We start from the raw sequence: 17,916 nt of genomic DNA on the forward strand, positions 1-17,916 counted from the left end.
GTAGTTATAATAAATGGTCGTTTCCAAAATAAAAATTAATAATGAATACATTCCTATAAGAAAGATGAATTAATGAACGTACAAATACTACTACTACTAATAGCTCTCTCTCTCTGTAAGAGTTTAAAAACATGCAGAAGTAGTATGTTAACGTTAGGCGGCGCTCTATAAAAGCGCAAAGTCCTGCTTATCTCCAAGACAACCAAATGTTCAAGGAATGCTTTAGCTTGTTTATTTGAGCGATACGGTTAGAGAGTATGGCATAGAGTGAGTTATTAATATTATTATAATTTGTATTTTTAAGAGAACGTTCATTTCTGTATTTATGCTAGGACGTAAACAAATTCACAACTTTATTTTTGTCTATTTAACATGCTCCTTATTACCCCGAAATGAACGAATCCTACTACGGAGAAGGCTTATCTAATGAATATTAATTAGTCCTTGCAACCGTTGCTTAGCAACCTTCCTGCAGCGTCCAGTCACGAGCTTCATTAGTATTCATGAGCCAGTCCTTCACCATAGTAGGATTCTCTGTCCATTCATTGATGGCAACAATGTATCCGCTGCTTCGTGAGGACCAGAATGTGAGTCGTGACTGACGTTCAGTTCACTCAGCTGAAGTTCTGGAGACTCTCTGAAATGAAGCTGGGAAGGAAGAAAGAGGACTCTTCTGACTTACTATGAGACAGCTTGGGTCGCTTGTTAGAAGAGTTGTATTTATCAGAGATGTCCACCACTGTGTCCCCAACTGTCCCCTCCATGAGCTTCATAGCGGACCAGCGGACAATCGTCGTGGGTGCATGTAAGTGACAATATTATTTCATCGCTTTAAATATTTTTCAAGGACTCATGTTAAATGTCTTAATTGGGCTGATGATGTAGCAACATTTTTCCTACAATATTATTATTTGTTTAAATTATTTGTTTAAATGTAGTATTATCTATTTTAAAAATGGTTGAGCCCTATATGACAGTACAAGATCTTAAAGGATGTTCTTAATACAGAGATACAGACTTATTTCATCCCCTAGTGAAAAACTTTTACCAAAATGTATTTAAAATACATTTATTTTATACTAAGTATACTACAAATCCATTATCATATTTACTGACATATAGCTTGACACTTACTACAAATATTATAATTAAACTTTTTTTAGAGTACTTCTTTAATGCACAGAACTCTTAATATTAGGCCTAAAATGTGTTTTAATGTCACTATTAATAAGGATTGTATGATCTTTGTATAATATCAGTCTTAAAATGCAAGATATTTAAAGTGTACTGGAAAAGTTCCACTTTAGCACAATCAAAAATCTTTAGTTGGACCTCAGCACTACTTCCAGTTAACTAAAGTGCATTAAGTACAAAATTAGTTGTTCCACTTTACCAGACTCTGAGTATACCAGTTTAGTATAACAAAAGTACAATTGCAGGGTATTTTTATTAAGTACATAAATATGTAAAATGTATTTGTGATATACTTAGCATAAAATAAATAGACCAAAATGTATTCAGACACCTTCAACATTTCACACATTATCACAGTTTATTCGCTCTAGTTTTAGGTCAATTACCAAGCAATGCTTAATTTTGTTCAGTCTGTGGTGTAAAAAGGTCGCATTAGCAATTAAAGAAAAACACTTAAGCAAAACATGGTCAGGTCAAAGTGTCTGAATAATGTTTGGTCCCAAATTTTTATCAATTTTAATGGTAGTCCACTGTATGAAGAATTTTTGGGTATAATATGTGTGTGTGTATGATTAGTCTATTTGATAGCACTAATATATGTGTGTGTGTGTGTGTGTGTGTGTGTGTATACAATAATAATAATAACTTTATGAGTCCTTGAAAAAGATACTTTATTATGCAGAAATTATGTTTGCCAATATTGTAAAGTCGAGATCTAAAGGCTCATGCTTTATGCTTAAACGTTTTAAGTCGCATAAATTGAATCTAAATGTTCTTTACGAATCTAAATGTGTACATTTTAATGGATGAGTTGAAACAGAAAAAGCACAGGTGACAGGCTGATTGATGTGTACGGTGTCTGTTGTCTTTTTCAGTCTGTTGTCTGGTGTTTTTCTTCATGATCGTGGTGCTGTTGTTGATCCTGTACCGGAAGGTTCCTCTCTGCTGCAAAATGAGAGTTTATCAGGAATCTCGTACTGACATGGTGAGGAAAATCTCATTTATCAAAGGTTACACTTTTTATACCTTCTCAGTTAGGTTTCATTAAGTATCAACTGTGCCTCAGGTGTTTCTCCTACAAAACCAAGGCTTCAAAATGAATGTAGCTCATAAGGTTTGGTCTTGGAACAATTTAATGGGAAATGTTCATATTGACATCCTTGACTTTCTCTGAGCACAGTTTGAGACATTGTTGAGATTTCTTCTGAAACATTTGAGGAGACATGTGAGATTACTGAGTTAGAAAACTATAAGAAGCAGAAGACTTCAGCACAATCATTCAAATCTCCATCTCAGTGCTCCCAATAAGGGACAATTTAGATATTAATGAGATGTCATTTGTGATTTACCTTTCCAATGTGACATGAAAGCCATTTACCAAGTAATGCTGGACAGTTTAGGCGAATGAAAGTATCAAATGTAGTTAAAGAGCTACAGCTGACCTAGTTTGATATTTTTGGGAATGAAGAACATCTCCCACCGTTCAGTACACTGACACACAACCAGAGATTACATATTATCTTTTTCTTAACTGTGCTAAACTTTCAAGAGCTTCACCATGTGCTTTGGCAAACACTGTGACTCAACTCACGAGGAGCTTGTATTGTTAGCGTCAGCTACGATATTAAACAAAACAATTTTAAGCAACGTAAGCAAGAAAGCCTCAAAAACTCAAGTCAAAGAGCACAAACTGTCCAGGCCGACGTGAGTCAGATCAGTGAAGCATCTAAACAAGCCGCTCTGTTAGTGAGGAGCACAACACAGCGTGACCGTTCCCTTGACTATCACGGTTACAAGTGCCCTAGAAAAGTTACACAGTAATCAGATATTAAATTGAGTGGAGGAGTAAAGCTCCAGGGTGAAGATGTCTGGCCTCATACGCTTGAATTAAAATAGAAGTTTATCATCAATAAATGCTGGTAGAGCTCCATTAATTTGCTCTTGGAAGAATTTAATTCATTTGTATTGAAATCTCTGACATGATTTGAGCACAGTTTGAGGACTTGTCTAGCAGAGACGTGAGATTACTAGGATATGAATAGATTAAAAAACATGTTAAAGTGTGTCTAACAGGCTTTGAAAGTTCAAAACTATGGCAAAATATGTAATAAACATACGTGCTGAAAATTCAGCGGAGCTCTATAAGTGCAGGAAGACGTACCTGTGAAACCTCAGGTCATGTCAGAGCTTTTCTCCTTTAACGTGTCCAGTCCTCAGGATGTGGGACGTGAGAGCAGATGTTAGATTAGACAGAGAGAGTGCAACCTTTATCTGCTGTGCTCTGGTCACTTAGCCTGAAGTCATGTACCTCATCCTCAGCGTTTCCTTTTCCTGTTCACTTTCAGCCCTAATCGTTCCCCCTGAGAGAACTTTAACCTTATCTTAGTAACACAGGGAAACTGCCTCCGCATTCTTCCTCCCACAAAGAGGAAATGCAAAAACATGCCTGCTAAGTTAAACTGTGGTGAAGATAGACGTGAGGTACAGGTTAAATGAGTAAGAGGCACAACTTGTACACACATATTGACCACGACCACTATATTTAAACCCATTAAATCAGCGATGCCCAAACCCACTCCTGGAGACCCGCCTTCCTCAAGATTTAAGATCCAACCCTGATCAAACACACCTGACGGAGATGAGCATGTTTACATGCAGACAAAAATACTGATAACTACCAAAAATCAGTTTACTAAAATGACGTTTTACCTGCTTTGATGTAAACCAATAACCTGGCAAACGTTTACAAGACTTGAATGTTATTTCCCGTTGTCAGTTTTCATGAGCGCTGCAGTGATGATGTATTTTTGTAGGCCAAACTGTAAGTTAAGCATCACCACAGAGTTGGTGCTTGGATTATTGCAGAAAATAAGCCAACAAAGGTTTATGGATCTTCACAAATGAGCCTGAATATAATCAGCAGAAGTAAAACATAGGCTATAAACGAACTACACCGTGGTCACATGACTTCAACGCCATTGTAAAGCTTGAATATTTGAGTTATAATAGTTTGCAAGAGCGCGATTCTAAACACAACGAGGCTGTGAAAGTGACGTTTAATGTCCTCGACAACCTCTGTAGTCGCATTAGTTGCTTTACAAAAATCACTGAAGTATTTTATATCGTAGAATGAAACATGAAAATATCTTGAGCTTGTGTTATCCACAGACCTTATTTCAGGCATTCCAACAAAAACCTATTCAAAAAACTCAAGAGCGAGAACCGAAGTGCTAAAACTCATTTCTGGGTTTTGGCCTACAGAAATACATCATCCCTGCAGCACTCAACTGCAATCATATGAGGTGTGGTGTTAAACAGCATTAAAAACCCTAGTTTTCCAAAATGTCAGCGGGAAACTTGTAGAGACTCACATTCTCCTGTCATGCATGCATGTCACACATGTGCATGCCAATAAGCCAAAAGAACACTGGTGTTTAAATGTGGGTGAAATTGAGGTAATGGCCAAAAATGTATCTTTGTCAGTCATGACCACATATTGATAAAAGAGAAGGGTGTAACGTGTTTACATGACCTCAGTGAAGGCTTTATGTGCTTCTGTTCAAGGCTGTGGACAAGAAACAGCTGCCAACAGTTTTGCTTAAAGAGGACTTTTTTACATGTTTAACTATCTTTAGTGCGTAATGTTGCTGTTTGAACATGAAAAAGGTCTGGGAAATTACAAAGTTACAAATTTTCTGTAACACTGTTTCTGAACTCCCTGAAATGCCTCCACTGTAGTCTTGAGTTTTCTTCTGGGAACAAACATGTCACAATATTCCTCATTTAAATAATTCCCGCCCAATGCATATGCAAAATAAAGGGGCGGGACCTGGTTGAGTTAGTTAGTAATGTGATGGAACTTGCAGTTATGGTAAGGGGCGTGGCGTTTCCCAAACACGCCCGAAGTGATATTGTTCTGTTTATTCTAAGTGCGTGCTTGTCTGTTGTTACAGCAGGATGGATTCTGATTGGCTGTCAATGTTTTTATCATTCATCAGCTGGATAAAATTATTCTGAAAGTGATTCCAATGATATTGTTTCTCTGTGCGGTTATTGTTAGTTGTGGTGTGGACTCTTTGATATCGAGAATGATTTTTAGAACTATATCATTATCATTATCTTATAGTTATTATTCTTAGTGTGAACGGGCCTTTACTGACAGACTGGGAAGAGAGGAACTGCAACAATGTCAAATATGGGAAAAAAATTATGTGTTTTTTGAACAATAAAGCATGAAAACTTATTCTAGTAGAGCCCAGAATCAAAATCAAGACTTTGAAAATGTGAATAATATGGCCTCTTTAAAGAAATTTTAGCATATGAGTTGTCAGTTTTTAGTAAATTGCTGTCTATAGATGCTTTGTTTACGCACTTTAAAGTCAATGAAACAGTAGCGTCAGTTCTTTTCTTCTGTATTGTGATGTACATCAGAGTGAAATGGATAATTGAAAAACAAAAAAGGGCAGGACTTGATTTAGTCCACCGGTTGTTGATTGGATGAAGGCAGATCAGCTGAATGCAAGTTTGCATTCGATTGTAAGAAAGGGGCGGAGTTTAAGCGGATGAAATGTCAGTTTTGATTTTCACCTTGTGGATAATTAAATGGATGAAATAAAACCATACTTGCACTGAAGAAGAAGAAATCTGGTTTTAACATGGTAAATCTCTAATGCGTGGTGTTTTTCGTGTTTCTTAAACTTTATGACTTTGATGGTTCAAGTCCTGCTGAAAAATCCAGCATAAGGTACATGAGGTAGACCAGCTCAGCTTTGCTTGAAAACAGCATGACTCTGCTGGTCCACCAGCTAGACCAGCATAAACCAGCCTAGACCATCATGGAGTTTTAAGGCCGGAACACACCAAGCCGACGCCGACGAACTAGTGGCGACGAAAGCAGACTGCGGGGTTGGCTCATGTTGGCAGTGTCTGTGTCCAAAGTTGCCCTGACACACCAAACCGACGCTCGATACCCGACGGCCAAGTAGCACGTCATTCTGCGCCTGCGCAAGATGAAATGCATTTCCGTACCAGCGGGTGGCAGTAGCTGAACGGCCAATCAGAATGATCAGATGGCCCGACGGACCGACGAACTCCGACGCCGATTCAACATTTCGAATCGGCCAAAAAAAAAGCCGACAAGGACCAACTGCTGCTGATGGTGTGGAACACACTGAGAAAACTTAGTCGGCCGACGAACAAAAACTGCCCGACGGCCGACCGTCGGCTTGGTGTGTTCCGGCCTTTATGCTGAATTGTAAAAAATTATTTTCATGATCACAACATTTTTTCGTATGTGAAATCAACTTCAATAATTAATGTGGTTCAGATAACATAATATTTTGAGTTTCGCCTTCATTGTATTAACTAAAATTTTTAATTACAATGAACTCAAAATTTTAAGGCAACCAATTACTTTTTTAAGTCAACAATTCTTTTTTACAGTGTGGTTTATGCTGGATTTGTCAGCAAGAAGTTCTTCAAAACAACAGGCCAATGCAAGTGAAACCCTTTTATCATCTCTCCAATAGAAACTTGACTCATTTTGAGACATATATACGTCCTCTTACTGAGGCCACTTCACCATTTGATCGTTAGGTTCGGTGTTTTGGTGGGGGGATCACAGGAGACAAAGCTTTTACTTTAGGTCAGGCACTGAAAAAGGCACACCGCTGAAGAGGTCCTCCCCCGACTTCAGGACTGATTTTACACGCTTTTGCTTTTTCACACTGCCTGAATCAGAGGAGCAAACAAAAGAACGTCTCTCTTATTGGGGGGACTCTGAGACTGTTAAGAGTGAAAACCAGCGAGGGAAGGTGACCCCTGACCTCACATTTACTAAACGTGTCTCTCGGAGTCCCGAATGAGAGGGGTGATGGGAAAGGTCAAAATACGTCACTGTGAGTGATGTCAGAGCTGTCAGGAGCCCTGCCTTGAGTCCAAGGCATCAGCTGTGTCTCAGATTAGGACCCGGTTTCTATTAGGGGACGATATTTGCCTACTGGAATTGATTGACAGGAGCATTTTTTTACCTTTTAGATGGCACTTTTTTCTAACAATATAAAAACACAAAGCATGTTGTCCATTTATCCTTCAACTGGAATAATAAAAACACACCTACAGTATGTCTGATTACCATAAAATTAAATCTGTATCAGATATAAGACTGTCTTTTAAAAATACCATCCTTTGTGAAAAAGAAAGTACACTTTAGCATACTTTTAAAAACAGAAATATATTTTTAAGTGTGAACTGAATGTAATGTTTTCAGACATGTAATTGCATGTTAATTCCAATTAAATGAAAATGTATTATAGTTTAATTTTATATTAAATGCAATTAGCTGAACTTTTGAGTGTTTTTTGCCTACTTAAGTAGGACTTAATACATCTTCATGTGTAATTTCATAATTTCTTCTGTCTATGAAATACAAATATATTAAAATATATTCATTTTAAATGTAATATTTAATAATACACTACAGTTCAAGTTATAATCAGGTACTTTAGTATGTTACCCTGCTTTAGTCAACATGTCAAAATAATTATTAAAACATTATTTAAAATGTACTTTAAAGCAAACATTTTTTTTTTTGTACATTATTATAAAGTGCACTTTTTGGTACAGTAAAAAAAAAAAAAATTATACTTCTTACATAAGGGTGAATCTCATGAACCGCATTAAGAGCATGTCTGTATCATGTTTTGACCCAAATTTACTCATTTTAAATGATATTTTACATTAAGTAAATGAAGCCTATTTTTGAAACCAGTATATTTTTGACATTATTTGATTGGTAAAATATTTATGGTAGAATTTGTTGTACTGCCTTTAAAAATGTATTGTAATATGTATTACAGTAATGTAAGGAAATAACAATAATGTAATAACTGCAATAACTTAATAATGGAATAACTCAAAATATACAGTAATGGTACGAATTTATCACCCCATGTAATTGTAAAGAAAACAATATCTTAAATAAGGTCTTAAAATAGGTTTCATTCTCTTTGTCCAAAATAATAATTTCTTATTTTTTTTCTTTAAATTTTTATGTGGAATTCACCCATATATGAAATGGTGTAAATAACAGATATAATTTTTTTTTTTAAAAAGGGGGCATTCTATCTCTTGCCATTGTATTTAGCCTCAATCTCTGGTTAATTTCTGACTCTTCTCTGCACTTATTGACCAACTAGTGCACTAATGACTGACTTGTCCGGGTGACATATGGGCCTGTAAAACGGAGTGCGCTTGTTTAGTAGTACCTGCCACAGAAACAAGGGCGCAAAACAGAGGCAGACCTTTAAAACACCAGTGTGGGGTTTGTTACTCAGCACCCTGATGACGCAGTAAGACACTGTATTGTCCCGGGACACAAAGGCTTCTATTTAGGTGTGGGGTAATCACAGAGTGTCCGGCTGGGCTGGAGGAATTCCTCGGCCTCACGCGGGGCCCGCCTGCCTAATCTAGCGATGGATGGGAGGGGAGGGAGCCATGGAGGAAGTTGCTTGGTGGTCTTCTCTTTAGCGGCGTAATTTACGACCATCCAGAGGTCTGGCTCCAACATTGCAGAAGTAGGAAGAGGAGGAGAAGAGACATTGAGGAGGACAAAGACCAGGGTGTGAGACTTTAAATCAAGATTGGTGATGGTTTGACTTGCAATCAATATGAAAACATTGTAATTATGCTGGTGGTTGAGCTCTGGAAAGGACAATGAAGCTAAAAATATGAAGCAGCACAACTGTTTTCAACATTGCTAATAATCTTGAGCTTCAAATCATCATATTAGAGTGATTTCTGAAGGATCATGTGACACTAAAGACTGGAGTAATGATGCTGAAAATTCAGTTTTGATCACAGGAATAAATAACATTTTAATATATTCACATAGAAAACAGTTCTTTGAAATTGTGATAATATTTCACCATATTACTGTCTTTGTTTTTGATCAAATAAATGCAGACTTGGTGAGCAGAAGAGAACATAAAAACATAAAAAATAAAATCTCACTCAAACTTTTGAACGGTGGTGACTTTGCCTTTAAATACAAATAGATTAAAATATAACTTTAAATGTCATGTTGAATAACACTCTACAGTTCAAATTATTATCAAGTACTTTAGTATGTTACACTGCTTTAGCATGTAGTAAATAACTAAAATATGATTTAAAATGTACTTTAAAGCTTTTATTTTGACATTATTATAAAGTGCACTTTTTGGTACAGTCAGCCATTTATTATTGCAAAATAAAGACCGTTTATACTTCTTATACATAAGGGTGAATCTCATGAACTGCGTCAAGAACTTGTCTGTATCATGTTTTGACCCAAATTTACAAGAAAAGGTATTTTACATTAAGTAAATTAAGCTTATTTTCATTCACACTTTTGAACAGTGGTGACCGAATAAGCATTGATGATGTCTGAAATGTCATATTAACAGAGGTTTGTCATTTTTTGGTTGAACAGGAAGCTCCTCCTCAGTACTACAACAGCAGACAGACTCTAGTTGCTTCATCTGATGTTGAGCAAACACACGACACGGGTCATGATAACGTCAATGCACAGGTAAGCGCTATGAAAGAACCCGCATCCTTCCACACAGAATGACAACTCTGCAATCATTTCCTCACCTTCATGTTGTTATAAACCTGTATGACCAATAGCACCAAAATACTTTTCCTGAATGGAAAGATATTCACTTTTTCTTGTATGTATTCTCTTGTACAGACGACAGAAATGAATACAGGTTTGGAACAACATTAGGGTGAATGTTTGTCGTCATTACTTTCAGTTCTTCATTTGATAGGTCACATATCATCTGTTTATATGTTGTTTCTGCTTGTGGCTGTCAGTCAGGCTCTTTGTTCCTCATCGGTGTGCCCAGCAGCTACTACCTGTCCTCACTGGAGCCTCCTCTTCCTCGTCTGCCCTCGTACGAGAGTGTGCGCAAGAAAGACAGACAACGGCAGATCCATATGATGATAGCCGACCGCTTCGGCATAGGCGGACCTATTGTGACGGAGGTGACTCATTTAGCCATAGTAATCATATTCAGTGTTGGGGTAACGCATTATAAGTACCCTGGGCTAAGTAATCAGATTACTTTTTTCAAGTAACTAGTAAAGTAGCGCATTACTTTTAAATTTACAACAAAACACTTGAGTTACTTTTTCAAATAAGTAAGGCAAGTTACTTTGCTTCCCATTTGTATCTACTGTACAGGCGTGAATTTGCATTTCCTTCAGCCTGAGGCTTATTCATTTCACTTTTGGCCTTTACATTTGCCACACTGTAAACCCAAATAAGTTGGCAAAACTAAAAAAAAAAAAAAAATGAGGTAATAAGTTACATCGATGCTTTTAAGTTGAGAAATTCAAAGTTTAAGTAAGCAGAACTGACAGATTTCAATTTTGTACTTACACATTTTAATTGCTCTTAACTTGAAATATTTGAGTAAGTTAATTCAAACATTTAACTTAAAATTATCATGTAATCTCAACTTAAATATTTTTAGTTGTGGAAATTTAGCTTGTTATAACTAGCTAATTTAGCAAATGCTAATTGGTAACACAGTGCTTTGATAACATTAGCATAGCATAGCAATTGCTGAATGAGCATGGCAATAGAGAACATTTAACATATATCTGTTCTCAAACCAAGCTCATGCTCCACCATGATGGTAACCCCTCAAAAAACCCATCATAACAGAAACTCTTCTAAATTGGGATGGCAAAGCATTAAACACTATACTAAATCTCCCACTTAGCATTAATCTTGCACACACACACACAAAAACAACATTAAATAACACTTAATTTTAGCATTTACTCTCCCTTTCAAGTGCCATGGCAAAGCATGCTGGGAAATCCCAGCCCAGTTTCAGTTAAATTTAAGTTTGTCTAAATTAAAAGAAACAAGTTCATAAAACTCAAAACAATGAATGAATTCAGATGACTTAAAATGTGTAGCTTTCAGGAGCTCAAAAGAAAAAGAAAGTTCTAAATACTCATAAAAGTTCATTTGATTGAAATAATTTGTTTAATTTGAGTTTGTCCTACTCAAACCAATTCATTATTTTGAGCGTTAGGGTTTACAGTGCAAAAATAGAACCTTTGTTTGTTTAAAAAAAAAAAAAGCAATCCCAGCCCAGGTGAGAAAAAGTAATGCAAAGGTAATGTTACCTATTACTTTCCACGAAAAGTAATCCAAATAGTTACTTTTTTAGTGAGTAATGCAATATGCAAACGCATTACTTTTAAAAGTAACTTTCCTCAACACTAAAATTCACCTACAAATGACCAGTTGACATGACATACCATTACTATCCTCAAAGTAAAAAGCAAAGCATTTTTATTTAAAGATAATAAAAGCAAAAGTTACATTTTTATAATTTGGCTGGATAGTAACAAACAGATTTTTGCCCATAATCATATATTAATTAAAAAAGCCTATATATATTTTTTCAAATGTTCACAGTCTGTTGCAGCAATGAGTGGCTGAGGCAGGATCTATACGCATCAGTTACTTTATTTAACAATAAACCAAAACAATAAACACGCATGAGAAACACAACCAACTAAAAATAAATGAGAACGAACCAAGAATGACTCAAACTGAGGGCTTATATACACCGAGTAACTAAAGAGCTAAACAAGGAGCAGGTGGTTCAAATCAATCAAACAATGAGTCGCCATGACAACAACCAAAACTGAGTGTTACACAGATATGACTGTTCATCACGAATTTACATTTTACTTTAAAATGTGAACAATTATGTACAATTGTACTATTGAGCCTTGTGGATCCCTTGTGAAAATTAATTAATTAGACAGACTAAATGGAAAATTTGGGCTTTTAAAAATTGGACCACAGGACCTTTGAAATAAACTCGGGAAATCAAAGTTAATTAGTTAGTTGTCACAGCACCTAAAAATACACTTTTACAAATGTGTACAGATATACATTTGAACAAAGTTTTGATAATGTCAAAAAAAAAAAAAAAAAAAAAAAAGTTTGGCAACTACCCAGTGCTTACAGAAGTTGCTTTATTGAAGGCCAGCTATAACAGTTTTGTCTATTAGCAGTGTGTGGCTGCAGTATAAGCTTGGTTATCTATGGCAGGTGCAGTCTAACTGAATAAAAACAAACAATAGGTTTTCAATATGAATGACCCTCAATTTTCTGCTCCGTAACATTATCATATATCTGAGAAATGGCCATTCACTGCCGCATAGACAGGCCGAGTACCCCTCACCTGCACTGTTCCCATGACGCATGCATGCTGTCAGCATTTCAAGGCCCTTTGATGTTGACTTTGTGCCAGGAAACACATGAGTACACACACTAATGGGAATTAATGCACATCAAACTTAATAAAGCGGCCTGTCTTGAAAGGTAAACATTGGCGGGGAGAGCGGCTCATTGTCCGTCTGTCCTCTCCTTCACTCAATGGGTGGATCGTTCACTCACGAGGGGCGTCTCTCACCTATTAACCATATTACTGAGCTAAGTGAGCTTGTTCTCCATCTAAAGGCCACAGTTTTGTCTGTTTTTTTAGGAGGCTAAAGGGAAGGCTTGGAGCTTAAAGATTAAACTTGATAAAGAGATAGTGAAGGAGAGACAGATAAAATGAATTTGTTTAAATAAATGTTAAGCACCGTATTATGAATTAGCATAGTGTAAAGGTCTTTATCTTTTGGGAATGTACTAACCTGCTAAGCAGCATCAATCTGAGTGCAACAGTCGGGTTCTCGAAGTAAAAACTCATTCATTTTCTTCATAGGGAAATTGATTCTTAACAATATCTCATGAACCTTTAAAGAGAGCCATACTGTGAGCTACGAGGTTATTAATCGATGGTATTTGCTTCTGTTGAAGCTGACAGTCTGCATTATTTCTTGTCAGGCCTGTCTGTTTTGTGTTTCTGTTCATGTTTCCTTTGTTCTAGTTTTCCTGCTTGCTCGATTACCCTGTTTGTTGCCATTGTTGTTCATTGTTTGGGTTGATATCCTGTTAGTTTTGCACTGTTCAGTTCAGTTTCTTTGGTTTCTGTTCTTCTGTTGCTGTAGCATTTTATCTACCCTCATGTGTCACACCTGTGTTTAATCAATTACCTCATTTAATCCGTAGGGTTTTGTCTTGTCTATATATAGCCCTCAGTTTTAGTTAATTTTGGTCTGTTCTCATCGTATATATGGTTGTTCTGTTTGCGTGTTTATACTGCAGCTTTCAGACGCCATATTTATTTTTTAGCTCAACTGGACTGGAACTGGAACGCACAGGATTGTGGGATAACATAGGCATTGAATGATATATCTATGCTGCCTTCAAAAATCGATCAGATAAAGCTGTCTCAGTAGACAGGATGTGACACTATCACTGGATTCGGTCATGCCTTGTTGCCTTTGTACCTCTGTATGCCACCTGCGGAGGCAGCGTTTTTCATTTTTCAGACACAGATAGAGTTCACAGAATGTAACTGAAGTGCAAGCTTAGAATAAATAGAATGGCTTTGTCCCAAATGGAACCCTAAAGCCCGGAACACACCAAGCCGACAGTCGGCCATCGGGCAGTTTTTGTTCGTCGGCCAACTAAGTTTTCTCAGTGTGTTCTACACCGTCGGCTGAAGTTGGTCCTCGTTGGCTTTTTTCAGCATGTCAACATGTCGAATCGGCATCAGAGCTCGTCGGTCCGTCGGGCCATCTGATCATTCTGATTGGCTGTTCAGCTACTGCCACCTGCTGGTACGGAAAGGCATTTCATCTTGCGCAGGCGCAGAACGGACGTGCTACTTGGCCGTCGGGTGTCGAGCGTCGGTTTGGTGTGTCAGGGCAACTTTGGACCCAGACGCTGCCGACGTGAGCCAACCCCGCAGTCTGCTTTCGTCGCCACTAGTTCATCGGCGTCGGCTTGGTGTGTTCCGGCCTTAAGCATTCACAATCTTCCTCCGAGTCCTCAATGCTCACTTTTGCTGAACCCTCCTCTTTAGTATAGAGGACAGTATCACCACCTGTCAAGCGGAAGACCGGGGTTCAATTCCCCGACGGGGAGACCACATCGTGGCCTAATGGTTAGAGAGTGTCCGAAGGTTGCGGGTTAGAGTCTCAATACTGGCAGGAAATGACTGAGGTGCCCTTGAGCAAGGCACCAAAACCCCCATTTGCTCCCGGGGCGCCACAACAAAAATGGCTGCCCACTGCTCTGGGTCTGTGTGTGTCCACAGTTTGCAGTGTGTGTGTGTGTTCATCACTCCTAATGTGTGTGCACTAACTTGGATGGGTAAAATGCAGAGGACAAATTCTGAGTATGTGTTACCATACTTGGCCTTCACATATCACTTTCACTGGTGCAAGCTCTGCAGCAGACTTATTCCTAAGAGCCAAGGCGGCATTACGTCACGAAAGTGTGGACTCATGTTTAGGGTGTCATTTGGCACAGGGCCTTTGACCGTCGGGTAGAAGTGTGCGGAGCTTGCGGTCTTGGCATAAGTGCGTATCGATGGTGCACCCTAAGGACACCCACACGCGCCGGCCATTGCAAGTGCACATAAAGCCATTTGGGACAGGGCCGATGTTAGCGTCCACTGGTGCAACTCTTTAAAGCAGGATGGATTCTGATTGGCTGTCAATGTTTTTATCACTCATCAACTGTAAAAATCATTCTGAAAGAGATTCCGACAATTTTGTTACTCTGCCATTATCGTTATCGCTGTTGTTTGGACTTCCCTATTCTCGCAAAATTATAATGATTATTAAAGATTTATTGTTAAAGTTATCGTTCAGTGTACATGGACCTGAAGTCTATGAAATTTTTCTCTGGGTTTTCTTTTGGTTTATTTGAAGCACCTTCCAAGTTTTGTACTTTTTTTGTACTTCTTTATTCACTACAAAATGTGTGAGATAAGCAGAATCTCTTTTGAAGAAGTGCTTCACAGGCATTTATCTTGTGTCACACATGTGGTTTACGCCAAGCTTTATCTCTGTTTTTACCACAGCCGCCTCCCACATATGAGGAAAGCATTCGTCAGTCCGTCCAGTCCATTGACGTTCCATTTGACATCCTGGCACCCGAGGAGCATCCGATTACGGTCTCTGAGCCTGGCACAGATTTACCTGCTTATGAAGCTCTACCTCACATCACAGACTCACAAGATCCCAATGACATTGTCCATTAAAGCACACTCACGCAAAGGGAAGAATGCAGTCCATCATCCTCGGCGGGAAATGAACAGCTGTTGAGCTATCGAGGCCCTGACAGCTGATCGTTCACCCGGCACTGTAGCAGACGTGTGCGTGAATCTGCTGTGCTTGCAAAAGACACCAAAATACCATATGACTTGACCTATGCAATAACTTGCACTAGCACACTACGAGAGGAGAAAGATAATGCATTACTACTGGAAAAAAAGGAGAGGAGAACAAGAATATGCTAGAATTTAAGTTCTGTCTCTGTTATACTGACACAGATATTTCCATGACTTTTCCAAGCCTACAAATTTAAAAGTTACATGACATTCCATGATTGATATATATATATATATATATATATATATATATATATATATATATATATATATATATATACACAATAGTGGAAAATCTTATTTCATTTTGATTATAAAAACAAATGCTTCTTTTGGAATAAGAATTGTTCACAATACCACTATAGGGACATTTATTAAGAAAGTAAATAAAGTCTATTTTCCTATTTTCATTTATTTTCAAATTTTTCTCAGAGATGGCCGGTTCATCTCAAACCAAAGTAGCAACTGATGTACTGTACTGAACGTTTATGCTTAAAAAGGGACATGTGAAGCCATGTTTTGGACATTACAGGGAAGATTTCTTGTTTTTGCTTTTCTTTTATTACTGCTTCATCATCATATGTGCTTTTATATGAGATATATGTTCTTTTTGCAAAATTAGCTTATTTAGGTAGAACAGATTGTATCATTATTTTAGGCAGAGAGAATGGAAATTAGTTTTGATTCAGTTTTTAACCAAACTGGTGTCATTTTTTTCCTTTGTAAATATATGTTCCCAACTAAATGACACCTTGTTGAAATTCTGTTTGCTGATTTACCATGTATAAATGTGCTCATTTGTTTTCACTGTGAATAAAGATGGCAAATACAGAGAAAGTATTGCAAGTTTGTAAAAGTATTGCAAGACTTAGAACTGTTTCTTTAGTATGTTCAGGATAAGGTCACACTTGGGGTACGTTTACACGACAACGGTGTACTAAAAACTTTTTTCCATATACAGACAACAACGTTGTCAAAATGATCACCATTCACACGGATTTGTGAAAACGACTAAAATCGCTGTAGTATTCATGCCGGGCCAGTAGGTGGCAGTGTCACTTTGTAAAGAAACACCGCACGCCTATAGACTCAACACGTAATACACATGCGCATGACATTACCATTTTCACAAATTCACATTTTGTAGTTTACACAGAGACAATAAAGGTATTGTTTTCTAAAACTTGCACTTTGAAACCCGTTTTCAAAAGTTTGTGTTTTCAGGTTCCCAAAACACATGAAAATAAATGGCCAAAACACATAAAAAGTTTTCTGCTGTTTTCTGCCCCCACATTTGCATCACACATTTGCATTCACAAACAAAATTCAAATGACTTCAAGGTGTTTCATGTGTAACAAGTTTAGGTCTCAAGCGTCCTTATTTTCCTCTCGACACACATTTGCATCTTTCAAAAGCTAAGTGGCAAATATTGTCTTTAGAGCACAAGATTTAAGAAATTATGAGTGTTAAACAGCCCAGGCTTCGACATTCACTTAATAATTAACCCACATGAGGTTCAGATGTCCATAAAACTGAATGTAGCCTACCATTTAAAAGTTTAGTGGCCGTAAGATTTCATTTGAAAGAAATTAATACTTTAATTCAGCAAGGATGCATTAAACTGATCAAAAGTGTTTTTTAATGAAAGTATTTATACATCATGATATTGCCCATGGACCACTAGTCTTCTGCTGCATACTGAAGCATTTTAGTGAAATAGTGTCTTCTAGTGGTCATTTTAGGAAGTAGCAACTTTACCAACCCTAACAACAGAGGATTCCTTATTCCTTTAGCTACCTGTGACCAAATGAGCTCTGAATGCCTGAAAGCGGTTTAAAGCGTAACTCTTCAGCTCCTATAGTGTCTCTATTGTCTTCAGTGATGTCCTAATGAGAGACACAACAGAGGCTTGTCTTCAGTCCATTAGGCAGCACAGCTGGGGCATGCATCTGCAGAGACACAATACAGAGTGACTGACACATGTCAATCAGATGAAGACACTGTCAGATGCTTTATTAGACCTCAGGTCACCGATCCCGTAAAATAGCTCTTCAAATGAGTGACGTTAATCATACAGAACGAGCTCTTAATGGGGATTTGAACACAACATGTGTGCTTTCTTTGCATTAGGGCTCCTATTAAAACAGAGTCTGGAATAGAAGTGGAAAGTGCTTGATTACATCCTCACCTTTCTTGATTTTGACACTGTCATTGCACACTGAACACAAGAACAAATGTGAATTTGTTGTCCTTTATTTCAGTAATGAACTAATGATTTATCTTAAAATTAACATGCAATCTCTTGTGAAAAAGTGTTAAAACTTAAGTAGGCCTATATATATGATATATAAATTGTACTTGCAGATTAAATAATATTAATATAATAAATTAATGTAATAGTATATATATATATAT

At 37.4% G+C, this 17,916-nt stretch overlaps 1 protein-coding gene across 2 annotated transcripts; it reads left to right on the top strand.

The window, feature by feature from the left end:
* Nucleotides 1-25: 25 nt before the first annotated feature.
* si:ch73-364h19.1 (uncharacterized) lies at nucleotides 26-16,359 on the top strand. 2 transcript variants are annotated; one of them, XM_051886199.1, is made up of 5 exons: nucleotides 26-805; nucleotides 2,070-2,179; nucleotides 9,665-9,763; nucleotides 10,051-10,221; nucleotides 15,192-16,359. In XM_051886199.1, the coding sequence occupies exons 1-5, from the start codon at nucleotides 730-732 to the stop codon at nucleotides 15,369-15,371; spliced, it is 636 nt and encodes a 211-aa protein (XP_051742159.1). In that variant the 5' UTR covers nucleotides 26-729; the 3' UTR covers nucleotides 15,372-16,359. The 2 variants fall into 2 exon arrangements, with proteins under 2 accessions (XP_051742159.1, XP_051742160.1); XM_051886200.1 differs by lacking the exon at nucleotides 10,051-10,221 and having other exon boundaries at nucleotides 566-805.
* Nucleotides 16,360-17,916: the final 1,557 nt, after the last annotated feature.

The sequence above is a fragment of the Ctenopharyngodon idella genome, chromosome 3 (genome assembly GCF_019924925.1).
Source record: "Ctenopharyngodon idella isolate HZGC_01 chromosome 3, HZGC01, whole genome shotgun sequence".
Classification (NCBI taxonomy): Eukaryota; Metazoa; Chordata; class Actinopteri; order Cypriniformes; family Xenocyprididae; genus Ctenopharyngodon; species Ctenopharyngodon idella.

Bases quoted from the DNA above. Each gene is read 5' to 3' on its own strand.
- si:ch73-364h19.1 (XM_051886199.1), top strand. From the start codon at position 730: ATGTCCACCACTGTGTCCCCAACTGTCCCCTCCATGAGCTTCATAGCG. The intron at 806-2,069 runs GTAAGTGACAAT...TGTCTTTTTCAG, and splicing joins GACAATCGTCGTGGGTGCAT to TCTGTTGTCTGGTGTTTTTC. The intron at 10,222-15,191 runs GTGACTCATTTA...TTTTTACCACAG, and splicing joins GCGGACCTATTGTGACGGAG to CCGCCTCCCACATATGAGGA.